This window comes from Chelmon rostratus, chromosome 5 (genome assembly GCF_017976325.1).
Source record: "Chelmon rostratus isolate fCheRos1 chromosome 5, fCheRos1.pri, whole genome shotgun sequence".
Classification (NCBI taxonomy): domain Eukaryota; kingdom Metazoa; phylum Chordata; class Actinopteri; order Chaetodontiformes; family Chaetodontidae; genus Chelmon; species Chelmon rostratus.
In genome coordinates, this window is record NC_055662.1 from 12,143,844 (window position 1) to 12,160,165 (window position 16,322).

The 16,322-nt window shown below is 40.0% G+C and overlaps 1 protein-coding gene across 1 annotated transcript; it reads left to right on the forward strand.

The window, feature by feature from the left end:
* The first annotated feature begins 1,047 nt into the window (after nt 1–1,047).
* Nucleotides 1,048–13,849, forward strand: prodhb (proline dehydrogenase (oxidase) 1b). Its single transcript, XM_041937529.1, has 14 exons — nt 1,048–1,419; nt 2,452–2,660; nt 5,074–5,108; nt 5,197–5,346; nt 7,170–7,234; nt 7,333–7,449; nt 7,634–7,707; nt 8,186–8,267; nt 8,886–8,978; nt 9,613–9,759; nt 10,606–10,781; nt 11,744–11,842; nt 11,976–12,064; nt 12,862–13,849. Exons 1-14 carry the CDS (start codon nt 1,048–1,050, stop codon nt 13,050–13,052), a joined length of 1,899 nt encoding a protein of 632 aa, XP_041793463.1. The 3' UTR covers nt 13,053–13,849.
* Nucleotides 13,850–16,322: the final 2,473 nt, after the last annotated feature.

Below are 16,322 nucleotides of genomic sequence, written 5' to 3' on the forward strand. Positions count from 1 at the left end.
ATGTAAGTATAATCAGGAAAATGTACTTTAAGTATTACAAGTAAAAGGATTATGGCCCCTGTGACCATTATTATATTATATTGTTAATTATTATTACCAATGCATTAATGTAATTTCGCAGTTGTAGGTAGTAGAGGTGGAACTAATTTTTACTCACTGTGGGACACAACTAATGATTGCTTTCATTGTGGATTCATTTGATGACTGTTTTCTCCACGATTCAACTGATTATCAAATCAGCAGCCAATTAATTTTCTGTCAGTTAATTAGCTGAACTGACTGATTACAGCTGTGTTTGAGCATTTTCATATGTTTTGTATGCAAAAAGAAGTAACTTGTAAAAACTGTCAGATTAAAAGATGTCAAATATTTCCCTCGCATTTGAGTAGCCTACAAGCAGAAAGTGGCGTGAGAAGAAAATAGCTTACTCAAGGAAGGCAGGAGTACCTCAAATGTGTACCTTAGTACAGTATTTGAGTAAATGTACTTTCACTCCACCACTGGTGATCTGAATCAAAGTAACTGGTAAATTCAGTTGTGTAATAAATAGCCCAGAGTACAAGTATCAGCTATACTTTTCCTAACTGATTTAAGTGCCTAAAAGTACCACAAATTTGCGCTTTGGAAATCTTGCATGTAAATTAAAATGACATTGGCTTTCCCTTTAATGGTAGTAAACCTTATGCACACTGGTTGTAGCCATTCTAGAGAACCTAAACAAAGGGCTCTAAAGACTTGTTTAAAAATAAACCTACCCCTAAAACTACACGGACAAACTGCTCCTCTTCAACAAGGAATTCACTATTACCTTCCCCAGTGTCTATCTGAGAAAACAGGAACAGGTCTTCCAGTCAAACTGGGCGTGCACCTGTCAAAAAACAAAGTTTGGGCGTGAAAAACTCCTGCGTCACAGGTTATCCAACAGCGAAGTGATGCTAATGTGCTCGTTTGGCTCCCTATCTGTTTACACTGTGGCGTGCGCGGCTAGCCCCGGCAGATGGTCCGCTTCACTCCACCGCGCCGCTGACATCCACCTCCTCCAGGCTGATGTTTCACATCAAAACCGTGCCAGCCCTGGCACGGGCAGGGGCGGGCTCTCCTTTCAAACGGCTGCTCTCCAGCCGAAGACTCCGCTCCACCGTCACCTCCACCTCGGCGACCCAGGCGGAGCCGCGGGACGTTGGCAGCAGCCGCGGCGACGCTCGACATGAGACGGCGCGGTCGAGTCCGGGACGGCCCGGGAGAGGAGGGAGGGACCGCGCCGGCACCGACAACAGCACCGCCGCTGCTAATGAGGTCTACGTAGACTTCGAGCAAACACGGGAGGCTTATAAGAGCAAAGACTCATTGGAGCTGCTCAGAAGTTTGGTGGTTTTTAAACTCTGCTCCTTTGACTTCCTGGTTGATAAGAATAAAGAGGTAATGAAGAGCTACCTTACCGTGCTGCCTGGCAACTAACAATACAGTGTGTTTATTAATGGGATATTAGCTGGTCAGGTGCCTTAATGGTGACGGTTTGTTAAAAGTTAGCATAATTGTTTACTCAAATGTGGCATTTTGCGCCTGCTTTTGGTAGTGTCGCCATAGAAACTAAATAAAAAAAAAAAGGCACGAGACACCAGACAAAATGATTAGCCCTGTCCTGATACATACAGATAAGCCTATTTATTAATTAATGTATTGACAATAACTTAGCAACTTAGCAACTTGAAAGACTAGTTGCATTCAAGGTAAACAAAATACCAGTCAGCTATAGGTCAAAATTGGACCCGTATTCCTAACTGTTGTGCCTCAGGCTTAGCACATGTGCAACACCCACCTCTCAAATTCCAACCTGTTTTTCCAAGCAAGCAAGCAAAGCACTGAGATCCATATGTTACCTAACCTCAGCTGGATGTCAGGACATGTTATAGTGTTAATGTTCATCTGGTAATGTTGCTACTCAGTATATAGATGGATTGGCCACAAGGCACACTTTCCATTCATAAAATTTGTTTCAGCCAATGTTGTGAGGCACGCTGTTACAGTGCTTTAATAGACTCTCCTTTTCACACTTATCATGTCTTCGTGTAATAAACAGAATCAATGGAAAGCTTGGCTGTGGTTGTGAAAGCGAGAAGAAATGTGAAGTACTAGGCTAATCTGGTATCACGCAGATTTTCAGTGTAGCTGCAATGACTCACCGTCCCTGTTTTTGTCTTACATGCCATTTGTGGTTGTAGCTCGGGGGTAAGATCATGATTTAATTTCCTTTTCTCATGAAAGATCAACTTGCTGCTTTTTGTCTTTTACCCATATCCTGACAGGTAAGTCTGTTGCCTTCAAAACCTGCACGACTGTGGTAGGCTAGATGACATGTAGAGTAAATTAGGATCATAAATCACGGATACATCATATACCTGTCAAAAATGAAAAAAAAAAGGTTATCATTTCCTCTCTCTTTCTTCTCAGATAATGCACCTAGGTCAGAAGATCCTGGGCAAGAGAGCCTTTAACCAGTTCATGAAGATGACATTTTATGGGCAGTTTGTAGCTGGCGAGGACCATATGGCCATCAGGCCGCTGATCCAGAAAAATGAGGCTTTCGGTGTCGGCTCTGTCCTGGACTACAGTGTGGAGGAAGACATCAGCCAGGAGGAGGCTGAGCAGAAAGAGATGAAGTACGAAACTTACAGTATTACCATAGACTTCAGTAGACAGTCAAAAATTATGTTTTCAGTATGCTTTTGTCTTCATGTCAAATTGTCGCAGCAATCAGCCGTGTACAGTCAGTCAGAAATCAGTTCAATATTAAGGCCAAAATACGCCATATAACTGCAGAGCTGTTGTCCTGTTTTAATTATCTAATGTAAACTGACCTCTAGAAGGAGTACATAACCTTGCAAAGTATTTTCCCCTTGTTTGATGCCAAAAATAGGTTTATTTTAATATGCCTCACAACCAGGAAGTAAATACTCTTTACATCATGATTTGTTGGCTCAGACATGACCCCTCATTCTGGATTGGCTGGCTGGAGAGAATTTGTCCCTCGTTTGGAATCCTGTCACATGAGCAGCACAAGGCAGCGGCTATCTGAGCTGAGGGCTGGGTGAACTGGATGACAGCACAAACCTTATGCAAGCAGTCTTTCAAGGCAGCCGCAGCAGCAATGTTACATTAGTTGCAGACCCGTGCATTCATACCTTATGAGAAATAGGGACATCTCGTAGTCCAAAATAAAGTGTTGACTTTTTTGCCCATTTAGGAATTGCATGAATAATTATTTGGTGCCCATTTCATTGTGGATTTCAAGTGAAAAAGACAAATGTGCTTGTCAGATATACTTAGCATAAGTATAATACTCAGCCCAAAACGACTGACCTTTTTTTATATCTCACATAACATTTCTATGTTTCTAAAGGTCAGACAAAGTGAATGAAAAGGCTGTTAGGCAGTGTATTTAAGTATATGGAGTTAAAGTCTGTTGACGGATAATGACGGCTTACTGCAATGTCAGACAGAATGTCCTCTATCATTGTTTTATTTCGTTATCACATTGTGTGCGGTGATAAAGCTCCCATGCAAGCCCTTTGCTGTGACTTTTTTCGACCCTTCATGTACACACACAGTTTTTTTTATACTATATCACTAGAAACACGATATCTCTGCACAGCTTTGATATACTTTGTCTTGGGGATGCCTGCACGGAAACATCAAAAGAGGTATCAAACCTTAGCCTAGACAGCTTTTGTTTGGCGAACGAACACCTTCAAACCGTAAAGCAGGAGGACAAGGCACATTAAGCCAGCTTGATCTCAGGCAGCATGGTTTGACAGGCACTCTAGTGATCTGTCAAGATAGCAACAACAACATTAGTCAGTTCCTTGCAACAGAAAGAAGATATAAGGGACAGAGGCAAGCCGTGGTTAATGTTAAGAGGATGGTTCTTACAATGTAAAGCTTTAGTTGTGTAGTTGCCATTTAAACCTAAATTATAGATTACTAATTTTATAGTAAGGATTTGATTAATGCAGGATTTTGAAGGCCGGTACTGACATTTTTAATAACAAAGCTGCCAAGAACCAATAAATTGTGCCAGTAGTCAAATTCTATTCAAATATCCCTTTTCATGTCAAAAGATTGACATGAAGATATATAACCAGTGTAAAGTGTTTGAATCAAAATTTAAATCATGGTGCATAGCTGGACCCAGTAGTAACAACAAGGTTACCTAACCCAGCTATTCAATGTTACATAGAACTCTGAGATTGCTTTAGGGCTCCATTGAATGATTAATTTCACTAGAGATAAATCTGTCCATTATTTTTACACCTAACTGATTGTTTCGTCTGAAATATGTCAGAGAGCAGTGAAAAAATGACCATCACATTCTCCCAGAGTTCCCAAGTTGACATTTTCTAGTATTTTAGACCAATGATCCAAAACCCCAAAACATTGAATTGAAAATAATAGTGAAAAGCTGCAAATTCTCAGGTTTTGAGAAGCAGTTTTGCTCGTGATTAATCATTTCTGCCCTACTATTTTTAAATAAAAAATTAACATGAAGAAAAGAGGACTGAGCAAGTGGCCTCAGTGTCTAAATTAAATGCGTAAGGCAATACAATTTCAGTCAGTGTCAAACGGATCCCATTGTAGTTGTGTTAAAAATAAAAGTAATGTTAATTTGAAAGTAATGCGCTGCTAAAACAAGTTAACCCCCTTTAATTTCCTGGCTTTGAATCCTACTGACGTCCCTGAGGACCAGCATGCTCAGTGTTTAGTCATCTGTTTGGTTTCATGAGCTCCCCAGTTCCTTGTGATGAGGGTGAGAGTAGGTCAAGTGTGATCCGACTCTACAACTGCCCTTTCTGGAGGGTCAGCAGGCTGACAGCGGGACAGTTCAGCATATAGGGTCACTAAACACGATGTCAGCCTCTGGCATGCCATTGCCACAAGGCCAGAATGATCACAGAGAGAGTGCCACTTCCCGAATTGAACCCAAAAATGCCTGTAATTCTTATGCATCTTACATTTTGAAGTGTTGCACAAATACAAATTAACTTACTTCGTCCTTTTGTATGTCTTGAAATTTAGCTCATGTGTCTCCGCTGCAGAGAAAGAGAGCATAGGTAAGCTGCATTGTTTTGTTCTCATTTGTGGACACAGTATATGATGTAATTAGACGTAATAGGCATGCAAATTTGTTTTCACCCCCAGGCGAGGACCACAGAGAGAAAAAATATAAAGCGCACAAACAGTTTGGGGACCGTCGTGGGGGAGTAACTGGAGCCCGCAGTTATTTCTACGCCGATGAGGCCAAATGTGACCAGCATATGGAGACCTTCATCAAATGCATCAAAGCATCTGGTAAGTAAACAGAAATTAAACTACATCAGCAGTGCAATTTCACAACATGGTTGTTTTGGCATGCTGTGTTAAAGTTGTAACTCTTCAGTTTGCTGTCTTTAATATGTTGATATTTTCTACCAAATATTGCAAATATTGCCACCCCTCAACCTGTGGTCTGGTTCTGTAATCCACTATGGCTTTTAGCATTTAAACAGTTAACAGTAACGATTATCAACTTTATTTTAACTTTGCTTTTTGTCTTATTCCAAGCCAAATCCATAATGTAATGGACTAATAGCAAAAGATAGCAAAATATATTTACAATTAATTTCTCACTAGTCAGCATATTAATTATTGATATCAACAATTAATTTCTTAATTAAATATCCATTGTAGGTATTTGTAACTTAATTACAACAAGTCAGCTTGTACCATTGACTTCTATTCAAACACAATTACAGGTATCTATAATTCAGTTTTCAAGTGTTATAATTCCAACATGACATATCCATAATGTAATTTTGACTAATTGCAATTATAATTAAGTGAATTAAGTGATACCTACAACTCACTTCTCACTAGACAAAATTTTAATTATCAATTAACAATTCAATTTGTCACTAGTGGAAAGGTCAATTGTTGATATCAACAATCCAATTCTTATTAGTGGCTATGTTCATTGTAGATATCTACAGTTCTTCTTATATTACAGATATCATAAATGGAATTCTAAATGTTTAAAATTAAATTCTGACTAGTAAAAATTTAATTATTGATGTGTTGGCTTGGAATTGGAACCAATAGGACTGTAATTTTAGACATCTAGAATCACATTTCAGACATCTGAGATACAATTTTAACCAGTGAAAATTATATCCGTACTAGTTACAATTATATGTGAGATATCTAATTCCTTTTTGTAACTAGTGAGGGAAAAAGGGGATTTTCGATAGCCAACATGCCATTTTAGATATCCTCAATGACTTATGTACAAAAATGAATATGGTAATTTGGGCAGCATATTGAAAATTAACATGGTAGCTCATTTGCTGAATATTCAGGTAGACATACTATTTAAAAGTCAGCCAATGGCTTTGAAGTACTTAATGATATACCACCCACATATCCGCAGAGATTTGTTGATATGTTGGACATATCGGAACAGGCAATTGTTGATATCTGAAATGGAAAATTATATTTCCCATAGTCACAATCCTTTTTCAACATGTGAAAATTGTAGATATTGTACATCTGCAACCGTTACTATTACTAGCGAAAGAGGAATTACTGATATCTGTAATTCGTACTATTCATATTCTTATTAGTTACAATTCCAAGATGTCAATAATTTGATTTTGACTTGTCAGAGCACAATTTTAGATATGTAGAATTACATTTGATATCTGCAAAGTAAGAACAATTGTGCACTGTAGATATCTACAATGGACTTCGCTACTTGTAAGAATTGAATTGTTGATATCATCAATTGAGAGTTCCACTAGTGAGAACTGAGTTACTGATGTTATTTAATACAAGTGCTACTTGTCAAAATTACATAATGGATATGTCAACCTTACACCACATCAAAATTGAATTGTAGATATCTTCAATTGCATTTAAATAGAAGTCAATGGTGAAAGGTTCTACTAGTATGAAATTAATTGTTGATCAAGATTTAACATTTGACTCGTTGACGTTGCTGACATCTACATTTGCTATTACCGCCACCAATTAAATATGAACAGGCCATGCCACATTAAGCATGCATTTTTTTCACGTTTTTGTTTTTGTCTGTACATGATTTACATAATTTAATTTGTGCTGAAATGTTCTGTCTCTAGGTGGAAGTTCAATAGATGGTTTTTCAGCTGTCAAAATGACTGCTCTAGGACGACCTCAGTTTCTGGTAGGCACTAAGATTGTGATAAAAGGTCAGTGCTCTAATTTAGCTCATACTCACGTGGAAGGGGTGTGGTGCACTGACTTTCCGCTTTTATTTTAAAGCTGCAGTTTTCAGAGGTCCTGGTGAAATGGCGGCGATTTTTCACCTTCCTGGCATCACAGCAGGGGAAAGATGGCATGCAGACCTTGGAGCAGAAGCTGGAGCTCAAACAACTGCAGGTGAAGTTTTTCCTCCTCTGTTCTCCTGGTGATCTTTAATGATAGTGGTACATGTGTACTCTCTACCAAATGTTACATCCAATGATATAGATAATCTCCACACTCCTGTTTCATATACAATGTGAGGATATTGCTTCACTACTGTATGTGCCTTGCAGTACTTTAGATCTCTGTGTCCATCTAGGAATTCCTGACAAAACTGGGTGCAAAAGGTGACTTCTATGGCTGGTTTAGTGCCAGGAAAGAGGGATCTCCAGGGTAAGCATTAGCACGGACTGCCAAAATAAACTAGAAATATATGTGAAACAATTTCAGTGTTGTACACAGAAAAGAAGTCATTATATTCAAGGTAATTAAGAGGAGACTTCATTCAGTGAATAATGTCTGATGATGAAGAGAACAAAATAGTGTCCTAATGGATTGCAGCTTGCAATTTGACTTGTATTTGACATTTTATTTTCCACAGTGTTTGTTAAAAGTAGTACGTGATCTGATTTGCAAACATCAACTGTTGAAATTTGTTTGCAGAATTCAATTTTTGCTGCGTAATATGTAAAGTCAACACAGATGGAAAGAGAGGTGAAAGACAGTTTGTAAATCACACATGAGAAAAGTGAGAAACTTTTTGATAACTATTTTAAAGTTAATCTTTAAGGACAGACTTAGTTTCATACTGACTGAAATAGTAATAATAGGGTTTTGATGTACTGTAGTTTCTACTCCTCTGCCCTGACAGAACCATTGACATGCTCGACTGGAACAGCCTAATAGATGACAGAACAAAGATATCGGACCTGCTGGTCGTCCCAAATGTAGAGGTCAGTAGCAAAACATGCTGAAAGAGAGAGAATTTTCTGTAAATTAATACAGATGAAAGAGTATCCCAGAATCTTGAAATGCAAATCAAGACTCAAACTCACTGGAGACAATAATTTAGTTGAATTGTCGTTAATTTATTTGCTTTTCCAAATTTGACGTTATTCATTTTACAGCAGGTAGATAACTGTAAGTATCAGTAGCTAAAGGTGTGAACTGACATTGAATTGTAAGCAATTAATTGAAATGCACTGCATCTGTCATGTATCTGTACTGTGTCTAAATGTATTAATGTGTTACTGGGATGGTTTCATCTTATGTGAACAAGCTTGTGACACATTCATGACAAAGACCTTTCAGAAAAATCTGGCAGTAACTAAAATCAAAAGTTGAACATAATCTGATGCAATTTAAAACATTTTACTCACTTATTCCTCGCTGTCGAGAAGCCGTTGTTATTATGTGTTTGGGCAAGTTACCCTCGATGTATCTGTCGACCTTGCAGTAAAGGCCAGCTGAAGGGTGGATGAAGTAAGAAGCACTAACAGGTGTCTTGCTGTGTGATACTTGGTTTGTTAACATCTCATGGTGCACACGCTCCTGCCTTTTTTTTTGCCCAGCTAGGTGAGCTGGAGCCTCTGCTGGAGTCCTTCACTGTGGAGGAGGAGAAGCAAATGAAGAGGATGTTACAGCGCATGGACGTCTTGGTCAAGGTAAATGCACATAAACTACACATACTGATCGCTGCTCACTAATATACACAGATTTAGCAGCAAATTGCATTTGTTATAAGGAGCAGGCACTTAGTGTTTAACCAAATGTGGCATGTTTATTGGTTTAAGTAATGCTATTTGCATAAATTATCACTACACTGCCGTGGCATGTGTATTTGTTAAACATGCCACAACAGTGCAGTGATAATTCACAGCAAGCTGTGCTTTCTCGCTTGCCATGCCTTTTGTGTATGTGTAGCATCTTTTTTGTGTTGCATCTCTGTCTTGTTCTTTTCCTTATACAGTATGCATACATGTTGTATTATACAAAAGTGCCATGTTTAATATGACCAAGGCCACTGCAGAGCTGCTAACCACTGTAAGCACTGTTGTGGAGAGAAATGACACTGACGACAAGGTGCAGCAGAGACAGCCAGAGCAGGGCTTTATTTCATGAGCTTAGTGCATACAGATGGTCACCACAATAACAAGTCTAGGGTATTGTGTGTAATCAAAATCATAGTAAAGGAAAGTTTTAATGCAACTATCTTACGTTAGCATAATGAACACTGTTAAGTGGTATTACACATTATAAATGTGTAATAATATAAATGTTTTTTTTTAATTATTCCAGCATGCCATAGAGAATGGTGTTCGCTTGATGGTGGATGCAGAGCAAACCTACTTCCAGCCAGCTATCAGCAGACTGACATTAGAGATGCAGAGGATCTACAACAGAGAAAAACCTGTCATCTTCAACACCTACCAATGCTACCTCAAGGTCAGAATCCTCAATTGGAAAAGAGATAAGAGAACGTGTAAATTATGTATATGCACACAAAGCATACAGACGCAACAGTTATATGATAAAGAGCACGCTGTGGCAAATCGTGTAACTCCAAATTTCAATGTGTAAAGAGATTACTATGTGTCAGCTGAATTGAGGATGAAACAGCAACATGAAGAAGAGGATAATATTGGAAGGATATTTATATTTATTTTTTTCTAAATACACCATTTCAAATGAGGAGCTGTTTAAGTCACAGTAGTGTCATTCATGTGAATAGCATCCTTTTTTCAACCTTATTATTATTCTGTCAAAAGAACATACGTAGGCTTACCATATTGTCACCTAAAATGTGCAGTATTGTGAAATAGAAATAACATCACAGTTAGTTGCGGTGTGTTATGATAGGCCACTGCTTTGCTGCTGAAGATGATATTACCAGAATTCCAGATCTCCAGTAGTTCTCCAAATGTGTTGCTTGTCATTTATACGGGAACAAATTTATTCGTGTCATATTTTAAATAACTGTGGAAGTGAAACAGCGATGTAGCAATGTTCGTCTCCCATAAGTTCTCCATTTTTCAAGCAATCATGGCGTCTGGTTGGTTATGCTCAGTGGTCTAGTCTTGGTCAGGTAGAATAGGTAGGCTGATACTTGATGTAAGAATAATGTTGCTGCATTGTGTTATAACAAATAATTTGACTGTGTGACTTTTGACTTGTTAGATCTACAGAAGTTAATAAAAATGGGACGCTCTATTGTAATTTTTCTATCTAAACATGATTTAGTTGATTTTTACTTAAGAGTGAATCATCCTCTTTTTTTTTTTTGCTCTGCAGGAGGCTTATGACAATGTAACTATGGACGTAGAATTGTCTCGACGCGAGGGTTGGCATTTCGCTGCCAAGCTGGTGCGTGGGGCCTACATGTATCAGGAGCGAGAGAGGGCCGAAGAGCTCGGTTATGAGGACCCTATTAACCCCGATTATGCGTCTACCAATAGAATGTATCACAGGTAAGAGGTTTATTTATTTGTTTATTAACTGTTGAAGACTCTCCAAATCTGCACCTACAGATATTTAGCCAAAGCAAGCTCTCATTTTCTCTTAACTTTCTTCTGAAGCTTCCCACTATTACTGTAGCCTTTTGCTATTGGATTGAAAAAAGTTCAGAGTTACATGTCATGCACAAACACACCCCAGGAAAACTCATTTTCTTTTTTTTTACTTGTGCCACTTCATGTGGTCCACAGATTTAAACTAGCCACCTTCTGGGCACAAATCTGCTGCAATTGGCAGCACAGGGATTTCATTTTTAGGGAAGCGGTCCTTCAGTTGGAGTTTCTGGGTTCAGCATCTCGTGTCAGCAAGCTTCGACCCTGTTGACTTGTGCAAGTTACAGAAACTCCAGGGGTGTTGTGTTGTACCAATTTTCTGACAGTCCTAGATTAAGGCAAGCTCAAAGAAATCACCCCGTGGAGATCAATATGTTTTGCACAAAAAGAGGAAAGACCGCCCTCAAGCCACCAGTTAGATTATGAGGTAAACATCAACATAGGACAGACACAGAGTTTGGCTGATGGGTTACAGCACAGCATGAGGGGGGATTTAAAAATAAGGAGAGGGTGGTAAAGTACATGCATATTAAAATGGCTGTACTAGCAGGAAAGCAGAATTCACAGGTCCTCCCTGAATTGATTCATGTTTCTGGTAAATGTGTTCAATGTTTAGGGACAGTTGTGTAAAGATAGTCCTGTTTTGCATAATAAATCTTCGATGCTAATGAGAAAGATTTGTTTGCATGAGTTATGACACAGCAGCCACAATATGCACACGATATGCAGCATGTAAACTATTTTATCATTTTATAGTGAATAGTTTCGTAGAAAACGATTGTGGTAATTCCCACCTGACAGACAAACGTTTACAGTAGTGTCACAGTAAAATCGCCTTCCTTGTGTGTGTGTATATGTGTTAGGTGTCTGGACTATGTGCTGGACGAGATAGCACTCAACAGAAATGCCAATGTGATGGTGGCTTCACATAACGAGGACACAGTGAAACAGACCTTGAGGAGGTATGGTTTCCTGTCTATCCAAACACGCTGTAGAAAACACACTTGTGATTGATTTTTGTATACAGCTTTGCATCCGTATAAACCAAAGTACTTATTATTTATTTAAGTCTCTCTGTCTCTCCCTCTCATCCAGAATGAATGAGCTTGGTCTCTTACCCACAGAGAACAAGGTGTGCTTTGGTCAACTACTGGGAATGTGTGATCAGATCAGCTTTCCACTGGGTGAGAAAAGGACACACAAACACACTCTAGCTCAATGACAAGGCACTGATCTTTGCTCCCCTGCATAAGGATGATTTGGCAGTTTAAGTTTAGCCCCTGCAGGATCCATACCCCCCCTTGTCCCCCCTCTCACCTTTGTCTTTTAAGACCTTTCAGCTACACACATATACTCCACAGACTGCTTGCACTGCATGAGGTGTCACATGTAGGAGTCAGTCTGCAGCCCATAACGTGACATATGAACTGAGACACCTCTGTATTGACAAGCTGTCTTAACAAAGCGCCGCTGCTGGCTCTCACCACTTTGTTTGTCAGTCAAAGACAGACACAGCGGCAGCAGGCGGTTGTCTGTCAATGTGAGGCTGAAGTTGAAACGGCCTTGACCGGTATTGATGTAAACAGACACATGTGTTTCTTTGTGGTTTTCTCAGAGGATAGAGCAGTGAGTGCTCTGTCTTTGAAACAATAAAGAGGTTGTTGTATGAAATAAAGCAGATCGTCACTTAGTCCACCATAGTCAGTTTTTCTGATTTTTTTTGAGGGGATCGGGATGTTCTTTTCATGACTTTGTCCAGTCGAGTTCAAATAACAGGTTAAAATGACGTTGCTTGAAATTTTAACTGAAACTTGTCAATCAAAAATCACATTTTAACAATCTCTTCATAAAAAGTCTGTGATGATATTTGTACGTAAATAGAGAAATATTCTAATTCTAATAAGTTTTCTCTTCTCATCCACATTATGCTACAAAGCCCCATTTGCCTTTTTTTTTTTCTCTCATCCCACTTCAACCCCAGGTCAGGCAGGCTTCCCCGTCTATAAGTACGTACCCTACGGGCCGGTGAATGAGGTGATGCCCTACCTGTCTCGGAGAGCCCAGGAGAACCGAGGCTTCATGAAGGGCGCCCAAAAGGAGAGGGAGCTGCTGTGGCAGGAGCTGAAACGCAGACTCGCCTCTGGGGAGCTTCTCTACAGACCGGCATACTGAAAACACAGAAGAAGAGACAAAGAGGAGAGTGCGTCAACTTGTCGAGTTTTTATTTTATTTTATTTTTTTATCTTCCCTGGTTGACGGCTGATGCTGTGGCTGTCTGTTCTGTCTCTCCCTCAGTACAGCTCTCCCTGGATGTACGTCTCCTGTTCTGCCCTGTTCTGGAGTTTTCTTGCTGATGGACTGTTTCGGCGGGCTGCTCTCTTTTTCTGTCTTCCCACTGTTGTTTTTCTCCATGCTGTCTCTCGCTGATGTCACCCACCTTACACCCCCGATCCTTCCTCCTGTGCACTGCCCATGTTCTCTCAATTTCTTTGCCTTATCCGCCTCTGCATCCATAAGCATCCCTCATTTTGTCTTCCCGTTGTCTATAGAGCTGTGGTATCCATCAAGTGGGCATCTTTACTGCTCCAAAAGGACTCCCTAAAATGTCAACGAGACCGGGGCGGGTGTCTCCTTTTATCACCCTATTTATCTTGGAGAGGGACAACAATAATAAAAATAACAGGCTTGATTTAAATGGTTGTAAAGGAAACATCAATATTCCCCTCCTATATTATGTTTTTTTGACTCCTGGACAGGCACACAGTCCCCCGAGGAGGCTTCTCTGTACTGTGTATTTGTGTGGCTGCTGCATTTGAGGTTGTATTGCCGGTTTGAAAATGATGCCTGTTTATGAATCAATGAGGACGGATAAATGGTTCCTCACAGCACATCCCTCTTCTTTTAAGAGTGCAGTGCGTTTGTTATTGTATTTACTGGAGGAAGCTATATTCTTGGTCACTGAGGTGTTATGTTCAGTATTCAGTGAGTGAGTCTCCTTTTAACACAGATGCCTGCAAGTCTGGCAGTCTGTTTCTGTTTGTTTGTTTTTTTTTTGTTTTTTTGTTTTTTTTCTTTCCATGACAAGATAATATACAAGGGAGTAAAAGTTAGAGGTTTGCCTTTTAGTCTTATTGTGTTTTGATGGATTAACACTGCAATCTTTGAAAATGTAAATATGTTTGAAGCAGGTAATTCCATTTGTTGGTTTTACATGTCTCACTTTATGGACCTGTGGAATTCCTCAATGAATAAATATGCATTATATGAATAGTAAAAGTTTACCTCAGGATTTTTTAAAAAGTAGGATCTGATGCCATTGACTGCGATAATGTAGCTGTGAGCTATTTTATACAGCTTGGGTTGTTTTGTTTTATTAAATTCTGCACCATCTTCCACTTGGTTATTGATACACAATTAGTATTTGAGTCAGAGGGTAACCAAGCTTCATGATAATTATGGCCTTGTCATTTTATGAGAGCAGTCAGCGCTCTGTAGACCATCATTTAATTACCCATGATGCTACGCTCAATACAGATCACAGAAATTGGATGCATTAATCATTACTCAGAAGAAACTTTAGTGGCTGTTAAGTTTTACTGAGGCAAAGCGCCACAGAGCTGTCACTGCTGCTGTATTCTATCGGTTTAATTAAGAATCAAGTCTACTTTTGATGTAAGATGTGCCTTCGGGTATACATTTGCCAACAAATCCCTTCTCACAGGATGCTGGAGTTTTCCTGGTTAGCTTCAGTTGCAAAGATGATTAAGAGGACACGTTATAGTGTGAGAAATTCTACACGAGTTCCATGTCAGTCAAAAGCAGCATGGGCTCAGCATTTTCTTTGGGACTTATCAACACTTCTCCCTACATTAAAGCACAGAGGCATGTAATGGAGTCAGCCAGGGCTAATTTACTTTACGTAATGAATGTAGACTTTGTCTTATGCAAGACGTGAAGGATGGCATACGTAACTGATTTCTCTGGGCTCCGCGGCCATTGGTTCCACATGGTCTGACACAGTGGCGTGCACAGACTTTTTGAAGGGCAGGGGTGGAAAGGAAAAAAGGGCACATATAGCGTGTCCTCGCCACTGAAGAGGGCACTTTAGCACGCGTATTGGCTCCCAGGGGGCACTTTAGCACGCGTTTTGGCATCCAAGAGGGCACTTTAACACGCGTTTTGGCTCCCAGGGGGCACTTTAGCACGCGTTTTGGCGTCCAAGAGGGCACTTTAGCACGCGTTTTGGCGTCCAAGAGGGCACTTTAGAGCGCGTTTTGGCGTCCAAGAGGGCACTTTAGAGCGCGTTTTGGCAACCAAGAGGGCACTTGAGCACGCGTTTTGGGGTCCAAGAGGGCACTTTAGAGCGTGTTTTGGCTCCCAGGGGGCACTTTAGCGCGTGTTTTGGCTCCCAAGAGGGCACTTTAGCATGCCCAAGAGAGCACTTTAGCACGCGTTTTTCAAAAACTGCCCCCCCTCTGTGCACGCCACTGGTCTGACATCTTGGATTGCTTCCTTGGCTGTGCCCTTGGCTTTGTGGTTTCAGTGGGACCACACAGCATTACGGTGCTTTTCAAAGCACAACAACATATGCTGCGACAGGCCCTGATTTGAAAACATACTGAGCATTGTTTTACAGGTTTAGGAATTTGAAAAAGATTTGGTTTTTTGTGTAGCACAATGGATGGATTGGTTTGCTGCTGCTTTCCAGCAGGCAATCTCTAATCAGTGTTTGTGTGCCAGTGGATGAACTGACAGTAAGGAGGACGGTGGCTTTGAGCCGCCCAGGAGTATTGTGCATTTTTATCTTTCGACAGCAAACAGAGATAACTGGCTCACAGCGCGCACAACAGAAAACTGGGCCCATGCACATTCAATTCAACAGCCGCAATCATACCCTCAGTAATGAGATGACGTTTAAACTTAAAGGGCTGAGAAAGGTTTGAGAAATCATTTTGCAAACAGTAGATGGCTGATTCGTGAGAAAAACATAAACATTTTAATCTTCTCACTTCAACATTTTCAATGGAACCACAGATTAATTATCAATGACAGTCTATCACTGTTTGGCTGCTGTTTCACTGAAACCAAGAGGAAAATCCAGTTTTGCTTCATCTCAATTACAAGTATTCTGCATGGCAACAGGTTGGCAGAGATGTTTGAATCATTTAGTTCTTCTCTACAAATAGAACCTCAATAGAGTGGCAATGGACAGGGGAAAAAAAAACAAAACTCAGAGACCTTCAACAACAGACAGACTGTATTTCCTGACATTGCAACATAATCGCAACATCATTTCTACATGGCCGGTCAGAATGACAAGCACAGTATAACTCAGTGTGCCGGCATCAGTGCAAACGCTGCAAGACATGTTGTCAATATTTTATTCCAACATCTGAGGCTAACTTGGCTGAAATGTCTAACAAGGCGAAAGGGTTGTTAACT